The sequence below is a fragment of the Microtus ochrogaster genome, chromosome 21 (assembly GCF_000317375.1).
Source record: "Microtus ochrogaster isolate Prairie Vole_2 chromosome 21, MicOch1.0, whole genome shotgun sequence".
NCBI lineage: Eukaryota > Metazoa > Chordata > Mammalia > Rodentia > Cricetidae > Microtus > Microtus ochrogaster.
In genome coordinates this window covers 47,283,720-47,298,810 of record NC_022022.1, presented here as the reverse complement: position 1 = coordinate 47,298,810, position 15,091 = coordinate 47,283,720, and the positions used below count along the sequence as shown (strand labels likewise).

The 15,091-nt window shown below is 40.4% G+C and overlaps 1 protein-coding gene across 3 annotated transcripts in view; it reads left to right on the top strand.

The window, feature by feature from the left end:
- The window catches only part of Zzz3 (zinc finger ZZ-type containing 3), a 65,517-nt gene that overhangs the window by 8,445 nt on the left and 41,981 nt on the right, over positions 1-15,091 (top strand). For all 3 annotated transcript variants that reach the window (XM_005357476.3, XM_005357475.3, XM_013350097.2), the window contains exons 2-3: positions 9,682-9,792; positions 12,338-12,479. Coding sequence is in view for 1 of the 3 variants with exons in the window: in XM_013350097.2 (XP_013205551.1) it covers positions 12,457-12,479 (23 nt within the window). In the remaining 2 variants the exon portion in view is untranslated. The remainder of the gene's footprint in view (positions 1-9,681; positions 9,793-12,337; positions 12,480-15,091) is intronic.

Here is a 15,091-nt window from a genome sequence, read left to right as displayed (position 1 = left end):
GTTTCTCGAGGCTGAGAACTCAAGCATCAAGGCCTAGAGAGACTCAGGAGCAGACCTACTTTGTGGTTTATGCCTACTGACCTCTCCAGGTGTCCTAACTACCTGAGGGCGTGAAGCAGACTAACCCTAGTCAAAGGAAAGGTGACTCCAGAGAAAAGGAATTCAATTTTGATCAATTATCTGTATTACCTGATGGGTTGGCTTGACTCTTAAATCTTCTAGAAGATAAGGTAGTAGGCTTACAGAGTTTCCAGGCCTTATGGCTGACTGTTCAGCCCCTGCACTTCTAGATAGTAGATGGCTGTTTTCTGTATTAATAGAGATAGGGGATGAGTCTTCAGAGGACACTGACTTCAGTTTATGTCTTTGTTTAAATTGTTTAGTCCTCGCTTTATCCTTGCACTGGGCTTTGCTCAGAATCTTCACAGCAGTGGTATAAAGTGTTCCTGATACTCCTCCAGCCGGTCTGTGCTTTAACAGCCACTGGGAGGAAGTTAGCATAGACTGTGCCCAGACAATGTGTGTTCTTCTGGGAAAGGGCCTTATTATGCACCTACAAACTCATAACAGCTTTGTTGTCTGCTTACGACCTTGATCTTACAAGATCAAGCCAGTTAGTTCATGAGCCTCCAGCCCTAACTAAGGAGCTAGCCATAGTTAATGGCTTCTGGGGGAGAGCTAGTTTCTATGTGGGTGTGGCTCCTGCTAGATTGAGCACGTTCCAGAGGTGGTTCCTGTACTCAGAAGCTACGCACAACAGAAATGTAAGTTGGTGGGTCCCTAAATTAAAAAGACAAACCTGGAGGTAGGTAGGGAGGTAGGGAGGGGCTAAGGGAAGGAGTTCATACATTGTGTGAATATTTGTAAGATGATAATGCAATTATACCTTAATTATACCTTAATTTAAAAACATTAAATAATATAACATGTCAAAGGTAACAACTATACCACTCCCAAGACTCTGCTGCACCTTCAGTAGTTAACTAATGTTTTCTAGTCTAAAATGGGAATAATGAAAGTCTGAAAAGTGATGTTTTGTGTTTTGTTTCATTTTTGACATGGGCTTTCACTATGTAACTCTAGCTGGTCTTGAACTCACAGAGATCTGCTGGCCTTCACCTCCCAAGTGCTGGGATTAAATTCATGTGCCACCATGCCCAGCCAACCATAGATTTTTGATGGCTTTAAAAAGAATGAACTAGTATCTAGCTGTCATACATAGTTCATACTAACACTTAGTAATTTGTGCTATAGTGCTTTTGCTCCTTGGTATAATTTATCTTTTTTAGTACTCAGGGCAATTGTATGTAATAGTGTTTTCCTTGCCTTAAACTAGTGATTTTCAACCACAGGTTCCTTTTTTTTTTTTTTTTTTTTTTTTTTTTGGTTTTTCAAGACACGGTGTGGTTTTGGAGCCTGTCCTGGAACTAGCTCTTGTAGACCAGGCTGGCCTCGAACTCACAGAGATCCGCCTGCCTCTGCCTCCCGAGTGCTGGGATTAAAGGCGTGCGCCACCACCACCTGCCACAGGTTCCTTTAAAACACAGGTCACAATGCCTTTTGCTTTTGGGGGTCAAATTGATCTTTCCTCTGGGACTGCATATCAGATACTGATATTACAATTCTTAACAGTAGCAAAATTATGGTTATGAAGGAGCAGCAAAATCATTTTATGGCTGGGGATTACCACAACGTGAGGAACTGTATTAAAGGGTCACAGCATTAGGAAGATTGAGAACCACTGCCTTAAATGAATGAGGAAAATAGGGGCTGGAGAGGTGGCTCGCAAACGAATATGACACTGTTCTGACCCAGTGTAGCCCAGAGTAAGGAGCTTACCCGGCGTGCACAAAGCCCTAATTCAGTCCTCAGCAACTGTAAAAACGAAGTTTGTCTACAGTCAAAATTTCTGTATTGACACAAAACAAAACAAAAAGCCAAGCTACATACTACTGTTCCCAAGTTTACCCTTTCAGCATGTCCCAGAATTCAATAACAAGTATCATTTGATTACAGGTACCATTCACTGTCTTGTCTTATCTCTTCCTGTGAGTGACAGGTCTTCCTGGGCTCATATTTCTGCTTTAATACCAACTAGCACCAAGATCACAGACAACTGCTTCAGCTTTCTCACCACTAAAACAAGAATGTTCATAGAGAAGATATGGAGGGCAGTCAGCGTACAGTGCATGATAAATGTTAAGTGCTGGTTCCAAGTGCTCCTTTTTTCTTTTTTAAATTAACTTGTGCATGTGACCATATATCATGTATGTCATGGTATATGGTCTTTCTTTTCACCGTTTGTGTCCCAAGGGGCAAACTCAGGTTATCTGGTGATGGCAAGCACCTTTACTCACAGAGCCACCTCATGAGTATTTATTGAGACAGACAAACTATAGATTAGACTGGACTACCCTCAGAGTCCTAGTAGTTATCCTGCCTCAGCCCCCTGCAATGCTAGGGTGACAGGCTTGAACCCAACTGCATCTAACATGTTAAGGTGTTAAAGTTCATTTGTTGATTGATACATGGGCATTTGAGTAATGCGAGACCCAATGTCCTCTGTCATAGAGCTTTCTAGAAGGAATCTGAGGAGGAGGTGCCATAGCATGAGCTTAGAGAAAGCAGCCCTGTGGTAAGGGAAGAAACTTACTACAGAAAGTAATATGGGTATGGTTAAAGGCTAGGCCATCATGTGGGGAGCGGAACCCACAGGAAGGTGCTGGAGTGTTTTCAGGTGTTTGAGAGACTAAGTGAACTCAGACTGAAGTCTCCAGCCCCACAACGTTAAGCCCATCTCTGTGTCTTGGGTTACTTGCTCTCTGACTTTGAACCTTGATTGAGTTAACCTCTCATTGTGACTCAGCAGTAAACCGAGAGGAATTGTGATGGGTCCTAAATGAGATAGAGGATGCACATGTATAATTTTTTTTGTTTGTTTTGTTTTTATTTTTCAAGATAGGGATTCTCTATGTAGCTTTGGAGCCAATCCTGGCACTAGCTCTGTAGACCAGACTGACATCGAACTCACAGAGATCTGCCTGCCTCTGCCTCCCAAGTGCTGGGATTAAAGGTGTGTGCCACCACCGCCCGGTAATAACAAATTATTTTTTAAAACATTTTTGAGTGGGGTGGATGTCAGAGTTTGTGGAGATCAGAGGATAACCGCTTTCCCTCCTGCCAGTATGTGGGATGCAGGCGAACACCTTTCCTGCTGAGACATCTCACTGACCCTGGCCCTTCTATGTTGTGTTTAATATGTATCAGAAACAATAATATTTGTTGTTATGAAATGGAAAAAAGTAGGATGAGATTTACTTAGGTACATAGGTTGGTTATATGTGGGATGTTAAGGCAGTTGCGTAGAGAAAACTACAGAAATAAAGCACCTAGGGTAAATTGGAGTGTGGAATAGTAAAGTATGGAAAATAGGATAGCTTGACATCGGAGACATTGGCCAGTAAATGGCAGTGGTAGACTGAAAAGGTCTCATAGGGCCCTTAGAAAGGGCTTTGTCAAGTTGGGCATGGTGGCACATGACTTTACAAAGGTGGAATTGTGATTTCCAGGCTAGCCAGGACTATGTAGTGAGATACTGTCTCAAAAACAAAGCAGAGAGGGCCTTGCCTCTGTTTCCCTAGAGTTTAAAGTGCTGAGGGCATGAGTACACAGAGGAGAGATTTGAAGTCTAGGCTCAGGTAAGAACAGTCACAATCTGCGTGGGAACAGAGTTAAAGGAATGTGAGATTCTCTACATCCCACTAGCATAGTCTGCTGAGTAACTAAAAATGCCTCCCCAGGAAAGGAGGAGACTGTCTCTGAAGAACTGACCTTTGAGAGAAAGCAGATTTAATTATTTTCTTCAGAAGCTGGGCATGGTGTCACCGTTCAGGAGACAAGGAAAGAAGAACTAAGTTTGAGGCCAGCCTGGGTTACCTAGGGAGACCCTGTCTCAAGCCAGAACAGTGGTTCTCTTCACTTTGTGGCAGGCGTCATAACAGAGTGCATGGACTTGACGAGACCAGCTTTAGCTTGGGTTGTTAGGTCTGTGTATGGTGTTCAGTAGGCTGGGTGACAGGAAAAAGAATGGAAAGGTTACTTTGGTCAGCCAGAGAAGGCCCCTGCTTCCCAGCTTGACGTTTTAGTTGGACCCTGGGTCCCATGTGGTGGAAGAAGATACGGCAGGTTGGCACCCACACATTTGCGGCAGTCAGTCTTCACCACACGCTCCTTTGCAGCGCTTGCATTGGGAATGGAAGGCGCTCTGCAATGCCACCCTTAGGAAGGTAGGACCAGGAAGGTTCTAGAACTGAAGGGAGGTGGTGCTTGTCGTGTGGATGGAATTTGGAGTTTGATACTGGCAGGCAGTTTGCTATATGGATCTGAAGCTCCGGAAGGAAATGTGCAGCTGTGATTTAGACTTAGGCGAGCCTTCAGCGAATGGAATCATGGTGCGGTTATGAGAGTAGGCCCAGGAAGAGCACTGCCCAGTAGGAGTGTTCGCTTCCAGTCTTGAAGCTGCTCTCCAGTGCATTGTGAGTTCTCTTAGGCTTGCCTTTGACGTCTAAAGTGAAGTGGGTAATTTCCTAGCTCTCCCACTGGAAACTTGACCAGTGTTTCTGCTGTGGCAGTAATGACCTTATGAGCCATCTATAATTTTTAATTTTTCTACTCTTTTGATGGGTACAGTTTGTTTTCCAGATCACAATCTGTATGAATACTTTAAAATACTGAATTGTGTTACTGTTCCCCCCCCCGAGACAGGGTTTCTCTGTAGCTCTGGTTGTCTTGGAGCTCACTCTGTAGACCAGGCTGGCCTCAAACTCACAGAGATCCTCCTGCTTCTTTCTGCCTTCCTGAGTGCTGAGATGATAGGCGTGCATCACCACTTCCTAACTCATTTTGCTGTTTTCTTGATCCGAAGTTTCCCAATGGCTTCTGTCCTACTCAGGAAATCCCAAGTCTTTACTGTGCCCAGCAAACTGTGCACACTTTCAATTTAAGTGTGACTCGCTAGAGGGAACGCCTTGGCACGGTGTCACTCTTCATCCATTGTCTCAGCTATTGTTTTATTACTATTGCTGTTATTTGTAGAGTCCTTCTCAAGCCAAAACAACATATTTTATGCAGTTTATGATAGAACAGCATACAGAGTGTCTACCAGAAGTGTCTGGTAATATGTGTCTTGTTTGCTTATATTTCAGTATAAGCTTTGTGAAAGCCTGGGATTTTTGCCTTTGTAATTGCAAAGCCCAAACTACCACCGAGAACATAGCTGGTCCTAGTTAGTTTGTTTTATTGAATGGATGTGAGTGACAAAATTAAATCATGGCGTTTTTCTACTTAAAACTTATTATTCCTTTCCTGTTAGGCATGAGTCTGAGTTTATAAAGGAGCCAGTATAATCTTTGAAAAGTATTTATTAGATTGTGATGTTTCTAATTCTGTAATAAAATAAAAGGTCCCCAAATTAACATTTGAGAAATAAAGAAATGTCAAATACAGAATAGATTTCTGCCATAGCCTACAAGGCTAGTTTAGAACCTGACTGACTGAAAATTTATTCCATGATTCTTTACTCTTGCCACTGGGTTCCAGTCTTTTTGGCATCACTCTTAAGTGCCTTAGCTTAAGTTCAGGGCTTCTGTTTATATCGGTCCACTGCTCCAGACAACTCCTGAGATCTCATTATATAACTGTACTCACCGTGAGCTCTCATTCTCCTGCCTCAGAGTCCGACTGCTGGGACTATGGACATGTGTCGCCATACTTGGCTTTGTGTGCTTTTCTTTATATACATCTGTGCTTCATATAAAAATTACAAAAATATATTACACTTAGATTAAATTCCACTTTTGTGGAACTATAAACCTCCCTCTCTCTGTGTGTCATTATGGCTACTGGTGTGTGTTACCGTAACCTGGTCTGTAAGGCTGAGCAGTGGGACTGTTTTACTCTCAGATCTTCTGGCAGTCTTTATTTCCTACAGAAGCTGGCATAAACTGTGGCCATCATTCTGAGATGGTGTGTGGCCTGCATTGAGATGTCCTCAAGTAGAGTGAAGCTTTGTACACTACTAGTGTCTAGACCTGACTCACAAAAGAGTTCCCTGAGGTGGAAGCAGGTGGTATGTCTGCAGTTTACAGATGAAGAAATGAATGTAGGCAAAGTGACTAGCAGTGACCAAAAATGAAACATCTCTCTGCTTCTGGGTCTGATATTCCTCTCTGTTGAGCCGTATTTCTGGACCTATAAAGGAATCCTACTTAACCTGTGGCTTTGAACTCCAGGAAACCAGGAGAGTAGGCTTTTTTAGGTCAGGCTTTATTTATATCAAGTAGTAATTTTTTTTTAATGGGAAGTGACTATGAAGAATACCTAAGAAAAATGTTTAAAAATATCTTTGACCATTATTCTATACTTTTTACAGTTGACTGTATAAAAATCATACTATATATTTACTATTTTTACTTAGATTAGAGAGTAAGGTATTAAAAACAAGTCCATAATAAAACCTTTTGTTTGAGTTTCTTCCCCGCAAGCCTTTAACAGCACAATATTGCAGTATCTTGCAACTCAAGTTATTAGTTTAGCCTGGATTTTGTGGTTTATCTTTAATAGTGTTTGTGCTTATCCCTGTGCTTTATGACCAGAGCCAGTATTTTTAGGGAAGTTGCTGTAGCCTTTTTGAAGGACTTGTGTGTCATGAGCACAGTAGTTCTAGTGTTCATAGCAAGTAGTGGAGAAGAGAATTCTTTGCAGTGAAGATTGGTTTTTAGATTTGCTTGAATAGCCCATGAATTTATTAGTACAGGCAAACAACCGGAGCTTTGTGGCAAGGATCGAATAAAATAAGGCTTTAAGAACAGGGCTTACATAGCTTGTTTCTATTTTGTGTATTTAAAAGACAAATAGCTATTTTTTAAGTGCCTAGAACTTATTACTAAAAGAATTCAAATGGAAAATGTCATTGTAACTCAAAGTATTTTATCCGCTTCAGTAATGCAACATTTTTTGTGGAATGCCTGAAATCTATGTGAATAACGGAAGGGTGTCACGAAGGTGGAATGAGTGTTTCTTTAGTCTTAAAGACAAGGACCCTTGTAGCTCAGGCTATCTTATCCATATTTGTAGCTATAGCTTCTTACTCTCCTGTCTTTACCTAGGATTACAAGTGTGTGCCACCATACCTGGTTTGACAATTCTGTTATCCACAAAACAGGTGCATGGTTACCTACATTTTTTCTATATAGCTTTTTGACTTTTCTATCATGTGGGAATTTGGAGTGACATTGTAGGCATCTTTCTTTGGTATGTATGGAATAAGTATAAGTCACACACAGACACACTCTTACAATGATTGAAATGACTTAAGAGTTTGCTTTTGAAGTGCAGTGTTTACCAGGACTCCTGCTGCTCTGTCTCCTAAGCAGTAGACTGTAGGTGTTCACTACTGAGTGTGGTATCTTAGTTCATATTCAAGAAAGGTTCGTACAGCTGCATTTTAGGGGTGGTTTGTTTGTGGGTGCTGAATTTGACTTCAGGGTTCCACACCTGCTAAGTCCATATTTTGCCATTGAACTATATCCTTAGCCCCTTAAATTATTTTGAGAGAAGACTTCATTGTGTCCAGGGTGCCGGGATCTGTGTATCCTTTGCCTAATTAGACCTCCAATGCTAGGTGTAGTCAGCTACCACACACTCAGCTTCACCTTGTTTTGTCATTCATTTCCTGTGTATTCTGATAGATTACTTTTGTAGAGGATGTAATCTGTGGTAAGATGTTGAAGTAGGAGCGGCGGGGCTGTGTCCCTGGCACCCGGCCGCCCTCACGGCTAGCTTTACCTTATGCCCCGAAATAATTACACGGAAACTGTATTCTTTTAAACACTGCTTGACCCATTAGCTCCAGTTTCTCATTGGCTAGCTCTTACATATCAATCCAACCCATTTCTATTAATCTTTGTAGCCCATGAGCTGGCTTACCAGGAATGATCTTAACCTGCATCTGTCTGGAATGCAAGAACCATGGCGACTCACTGACTCAGCTTCTTTCTCCCAGCATTCTGTTGTTTACTCCACCCACCTAAGGGTTGGCCAATCAAGGGGCCTAGGCAGTTTCTTTATTAATAAGAAATCACTCCCATATCAGTAAGACTGCTATAAAAGAATCATGTGTACACATGTGCATGTGTGTTTAGTGTGTGTATGTGTGTGATGCCTCACATCAGACCTGGGGTCTCCTGCATGGTAGGCAAGTGCTCTGCTCCTGTCCTGAACAGCACCCAAACTGGGTAGGCCTGCGCAGCCCCTGTCAAGAATTCTCAGGTTATATTTAAGAGGAACTCAAGACCCCCTACCTTACCGCACTTCATTTCTTTGTGGCCAGCATTAGATGTCTTCTTCACTTGCCATTGGCCTTATTGAGTCACTCACCGGACCTGGAGCCTTACCAGGCCATCAACACCATCCATCTCCCTGTCTCTTGACTCTCCATCCCCAGGTCCTCTGTCTGTGTGGTATAACAGTGCCATCCTCCTAGCCTATCACGTCATTCTTTTTTTGTTTTTTCATGTTTATTGTGTGTTTTTTCATACTTTCACCTGCTCAGCCATCTTGCTGGCCCCTGTCAGGTTCTAAGTATCATGGATTTCTTTCTTCTTTTTTCTTATTTTTAAGATTTTTTTTTAGTAAATTTTTTTTACTAAATGGTTTCCATTCCCTTCTTTCCTCCTATTCCCACCCCCCAAATGGTCCCATGTCTCATCCATTGCTGTAAATTTCTTTTCTTTCTTTCTTTCTCTCTTTCTTTCTTTCTTTCTTTCTTTCTTTCTTTCTTTCTTTCTTTCTTTCTTTCTTTCTTTCTTTTTTGAGGCTGGGTTTTTGTTAAGGTGTGTTACTTTTGTTTATGTTGTATTTGTTTTTAACTGTAAAGCTGTGATTCTTTGCCTGTCTAAAACACCTGATGGTCTAGTAAAGATCTGAATGGCCAATAGTGAGGCAGGAGCAAGGGTATGAGGAGCTGGCAGGCAGAAGATATAGAAGGAGAAACCTGGGAGATTTTCAGTGTATCAGCCCAAGGAGGAGGAGGACATCAGGGCCCAGCCATCCAGCTACACAGCAGTCCCCGGAGTAAGAGGAAGATTAACAGAAGTAAGAGAGCAGAAAAGCTCAGGCAAAAGGGTAGGCAGGATAATAGAAGTTAAGTAAAAGCTGTCAAGCAACAAGCCAAGCTGAGGCCGGGCGATTATAAGAAAGAATAAGCCTCTGTGTGTGATTCTTTTGGAGCTGAGTGGTGGGCTCCTCAAAAGAGTAAAAACATAATACTACAGGGTTTCTTTCTCTGTGTAAATATCATAAAACACCAGAAGGTGCTTTCTTATTAATGTCTGATTGATTATGAACTTCAAAAATGAGATATGTCTTTAAGGCCCTCTGCTTTGCAGGAGTTTAAATTGAGAATACTTGATCTTGGGTAACTGTGTAAGAGTTAGCAGATCCTCTGACTCTGGTGATATGTGCCATAGTAAATACAGGGACTCAGTTAAGGAACTCAGAAGGATGGTGTGTACTATGTGTATCTTACCCACATATGTGGATTTGTTTGTGTAGATGTGTTTGTTATCCACAAGTCTGTAAATAGTGACATCATAGTGACCGTCTTGTGATTTCCCTTCACAGATAACGAGTTGTGCTAGTACAGCCGTATAAATAACTCCTGAAGTCTCAGTGTAACGTGGACATTAGCAGTGATGACACATAAATGCAGTACTAGGCGAAACCCTTCAAAAGGTAAGAAAAGAATGTGTTGTTCCCGAAGGCCAGTGAGATGGAAGTCATCGCGGGTGTGGTTCTAGTGTATCAGGCTTGTAATGTGCACAAGAGCCTGTCTAAAATGAGAAGTCAGCTATAAGTTATGGGTTCCTTTGTGAAAATAACAATGGTAGATATTCCTAATTGGCAAGTACAGTGAGGGATGCTCTGTAGTGAGCCCTCCTGAGAAATGAGAAATGAAATCGCAGAGTGTACAGGGAGCCTCAGGTCCTGATGGTGGCTGCCACATTATGGACTGTCTGTGCTGTGTTCTGATGGACTTCTGGGGAGGGCAGGGAAGTCATGAGTTGGAGTCTTCAGTATAAGGCTGGATTTTCAAGTCAAGCTTACATTTTGTAGGATTATGTTTTCTCTGTGTACCCACTATTCATGCTAATTTAGAGCTATAAACAAAAAGAGGGGAAAATAGCAGGTTTTCTACTTTATCTACTGTAGAATTTATAAGGAGAGGTTGCATTCATAGTTGGTAGGTTGTACCTCTGTTCCTCTCTGAGAAGCAATCTCTTCCTACATAATATTTTATTAATGTCAATAGGAAGATTAATAAGAAATTTCAAGGGTAAAAATATATACTAGAGTACAATTCTTTTTTATTTTAATTTTTTAATTTCATGTTTTTGAGTGTTTTGTCTGCATACCAGAAGAGGGCATGGTTTTCATGAGACTATAGTTATGGATGGTTGTGAGCCACCATGTGGGTTCTGGTGGCCCAAGACCTCCAGAAAAGCAGCCAGTGCTCCCAGCTGCTGAGCCATCTCTCCGACCCTAGAGTCAGTTCTACAAGTATTAGAATGAGAATGCAAACTTGAAGAGAAAAAGTTAAAAAAAAATCTACTTTAAATATTACAGAAGTGCTGGACATGGAAGTGCAGACCTTTAATCTTGGCATTTCTAATCTACATCCTGAGATCCAGACAACCAGAGTGATGTAGAAAGACCCTGTCTGAAAACCAGCAGAAGGAACAGCAGGCATAATTATTTGTGCACACTCGTAACCCCATCCCTTGGGAGTTCAAGTTCAGCAACCATAGGGATGTTTGTTTTGAGGTCAGTCTGTGCCACTGGAAACCCTGTCTCATAAAACAAAACAACAGGCTAGGTGTGCTGGCTCACATGTTTAATCCCAGCACTCAGGCGTCAGAGGTGGCAGATTTCTGTGAGTTACATTAGCCTGGGCCGTACAGTGAGACCCTGTTTCAACAAAACAAAACAGACACATAAACCAGCAAAATACTATATTATAGTAATGAAAAGCTTATTATGTGTGTTAAAATAAGTATAGCAGGCATTGGATCATTTTAATACTTATTTAGTTTCTGTTGGCTATATGTAAATAGACCAAGTACATCACCTTTAGCAGTAATCTATTCATTTTTCCTAGACAGAACCCTGGTTTATAAGATTTGGTAATTGCACCAGTCGTTAATTACAATACTTCACTTAAAATAGTATCCATCTAAAAATACCTAGTTTAATGCTTAAAATAAAGTGGCAAGGTTAGTCATAAACATTTGCTTGCCTTTTTTCTAGTACTGTTATTTGCAGATGGTCATTCCTAATAACCCAATTAGCTAGAGCATGTGGTCTCTGAAAAAGATGTCATAACATATTAGTAAAACTGCAGTTATATAATATGCCAAGAATTGGAATTTTACTAGGTTAATTAAAATATCAGACAGTATTTAACTCAGGAAACTTTTTCCTTTTTTTCTTTTTTTTTGAAAATTTTATTGATTTAAATTTTATATCATGCGTATTGATCCAATTCATCTAACTCTTGGCTTTTTTCTTATTGGAGAATCTCTGTGGTCAGACATGGTGGTGCACACTTTTAACAGTATCCTATACTTGGAAGACTGAGGCAGGAGGGTATCCGAGCTTAGGGCCAGCTTGAGTTCCAGGACAACCAGGGCTGTGTAGGGAGACCTTGTCTCAAAAATAAAAACCAACACCACCACCAATAAAAAATTAAAAAGAAAAAGAAAAGAAAATACATATGGGTAAAGGTAGCAGAAGCTTCAGTTAGTAGCTTACTCTGAGCCTGTTAGTGGGGCTCACGTGTGCTCGGATACAGAGGAGTCTCAGCGTAAACTTAGCACCATGGTTTTGTTTTTATTCAGTCCTAAGTCTAGGAAATCCCCTAGAAATTCTTTATATGGTCATCTTTAAGGTGGGGGGGAGCCTTTGATTAGAGCAAATTGCAAGAAACGGTTGAATCATATTTTACTTAAGTTAATAATTGAGTTATTTGTAAGGATTTGTGTTGTTTCAAGTTTCTTCAAGCTTTGTCCCACTTGCTAACTGCCCTTGAGGCTACTCAACCAGGAAGCACCAAAACATCACTTCAAGAGACTGCTGCCTCTGTGTACTTCTGTAATCAGAGTATATCATTGCAAAAGTTACTTTGAAGAGACTGCTGCCTCTGTGTACTTCTGTAATCAGAGTATATCATTAGCAAAGTTACTTTCCTTATTTAATACTTTTTTATCATTTTATTTTAAAGAGAGACGTTTAAGAGGTTCTAGTATTCTTCGAGGCTGAAGCTGAGAACCTGAAGCTTAAGCTCTATTGTAGACCATAGCTTCATCTGCTCATATAAGGAAAAGAAGGAATATTTCCACAATGATAGATCTTTGGTTATACAGGTAAGTTACTCAGTTGTGCAGTAGAGAAAACAACTGTAGTTTGATTTTATTCATTTTGGTGGGAGGAGACATGTTATTTTCCATCTTCCTTTCTCTGCCTTGCTGTTTGATGGCATTCTCGAGCTGTACGGACTGAAGATTAAATATTTTTCCATTTCTCTTTTCTCAACAAATGAATAAATGAAATGACTATTGGTATCTTGAGACTAGACTAAACCTGTCTGAAATATACATATTTAAGGAACAATGTGAAAGTCTTTGACTTCTCAGTTCTTTTAAGTGTGTATTCATTTGAATCTATTCTGTCTTCCTGTTTGGCTCTCTGTCTTGTCAGTCATCTATTATATCTCTCTTGACAAAAAAGAAGAGATCCCTTTGTATATAACTGCATGATAGAATTTCCAGACTTCAAAGAGGTGACTATTAACTTTTCAGTGCATTGAGTGGATAGGGTCACAGGTTTTCTTCTGCTCCAATGGAGTGATAATCAATAATCATACAATTGAAATAATTTGTCTCTTGAAAGAGTTGTATGACTAGGTGTCACAGTGTGCACCTGTAATCCTACCACCAGGACACAGGAGGATTGTTAGAGTTTTAAGGCCGGTTCTGGATGCATAGCAAGACCCTTTCTCAAAAACTACATCCCAGACTTGCATGATAAAGAACGTCTGAGCACAGCTTATGCTACAGACAGGCAGAAAGTCACACTGGCGACACCTCTCGGTTACCCTTACTCGCTTTTTTCTTTGATTTTGGCCTTTGTACCTGGAAATATATGGGTATTGTGACCAGTTTTCTAGATGTTGTTCACTTAATAAAACTAATATGATGATAATATTGGTGTTAGCTAGGCGTGGTGGCATACTATGCCTTTAATCCCAGCACTCAGGAGGCAGAAGCAGGTGGATCTCTGTGAGCTTAAAGGCCAGCCTGCTTTACATAGTGAGTTCCAGAACAGCCAGAGCTACATAGCAAGGCTCTGTATAATAATAATAATAAATAATAATTTATTATTATCCAGAGTAATAAAAATAAAATAGTATTGGTGTTAATTGCCAACTCCTCATCCTAAAGTAAACTGGGACACTTGGTGAGTAGAGCAGGGGCCAGAGGCTATAGTATGGAGGTTCCAGGCACTGTACTAGGGATAGTTTTTGAGTGAAGCGTAGCTGTAGCACGCTTTGTTTCTAGTGGGTGGGCCTTTGTCATTTAGTCTGTCCTATTTCTTTTGGTTCTGATTCAGTAATGTGGGTGTAGTCACTAGGACTGGAGGTTCATGATCAGAAAGAGCTAATAATGTTTCAGAATTTTAATAGTTTTTATGAAAGTAGATTCAAGTTCATGGGAAGGTGCTTCAGTGGAAGTCTGATAACAGGATGTGTGGATTTAGGGGAAGTTTGAAGCTCTGGACAGGCTGAAAAAGTTTGGTTGCTTGGCCTATTTCATTCTCTTCAGTAATATGAAAGCTTAGGAGGATGGGGCATGCAGGATAAAGTGTGCTAATTCTAGTGATGGGGTCATGTTCTCTTCTTGTTCTGTGGAAAATGCTGCTGCTCACCAGCTGGTGGATAACAGAGGACAGAGTTTATAGTCTTATTACTGGGTTGGGTACATTTTCTCACATGAAAATGTGAACTCAGGTTTCCCTTAATTCTAAAACTATAATAATACAGTTTCTCTTAACAAATGGGTGTGGCTAAGGCTTTCACCAGGTGTCTCTTAGTTTATATTATTAAGGGTGTTCCTGAGCTAGTTGGCAAATAGGTTCACTTCTATTCCCATAACAACTTCATATTTGGCAAGGATATAATTATATGACCAAACCTCTTCATTGGATTCTTTAGTGACTTTGTATTTAGCTAAAATAAGGAAAATAGCAGTTTCAGTCTGTACTACTTTGCTAAATAAATAAACTTGGCACAACAATATTGAGATTTGAGTGGAATAATGTAGACAAACTTTATTAATATAATAAAGTCCCATATTGATTAATGGCTTTTACGTTTAGTTTATCAGATAATTGCAAAATGTATGTATACTTCATATATGCTTATGTAAAAACAGGAAAGAGGAGGAAATATAACAGATTTGTTTTAAACTCAGGCTTTCATCATTTGACTAGATTTTTACTTTAAGTGTATAAGGTAGTTTTGCAATCTGTTTGATGCTTCTTTAGCCAAAGCAATCATGGCCTTACTTATAATGTTTTGTTTTAATCGTTATGATGTAGTAAAATATTAAAGAGAATTATGTATCTAATTTGGATTGAATGACGTTGTTAGGCTACTGCCTGAGTGCAGTATCTCAGTGTTTCTCCTACTCCCGCATGTGTGAATTGTTGGGTGGTAGGGTCTAAGATTCTGCAGTTCTTTCTTTTTTCTCACCTTTCCCCTTTCTATTCTAAGTACCAAACGCAAGTCAGTTTCTAGCAAGCTTCAGGACATGCTTCTAATGTGAACTCTCGGCCTATGTGGTTACAGCAGTTTGAAATAGCAGAAAATACTCACTGTCAGATGAGCTCTTCTTGTTGGCCCCCGAAAACATAAACATGTTTGTTTCCTTCCTTCCTTCCTTCCTTCCTTCCTTCCTTCCTTCCTTCCTTCCTTCCT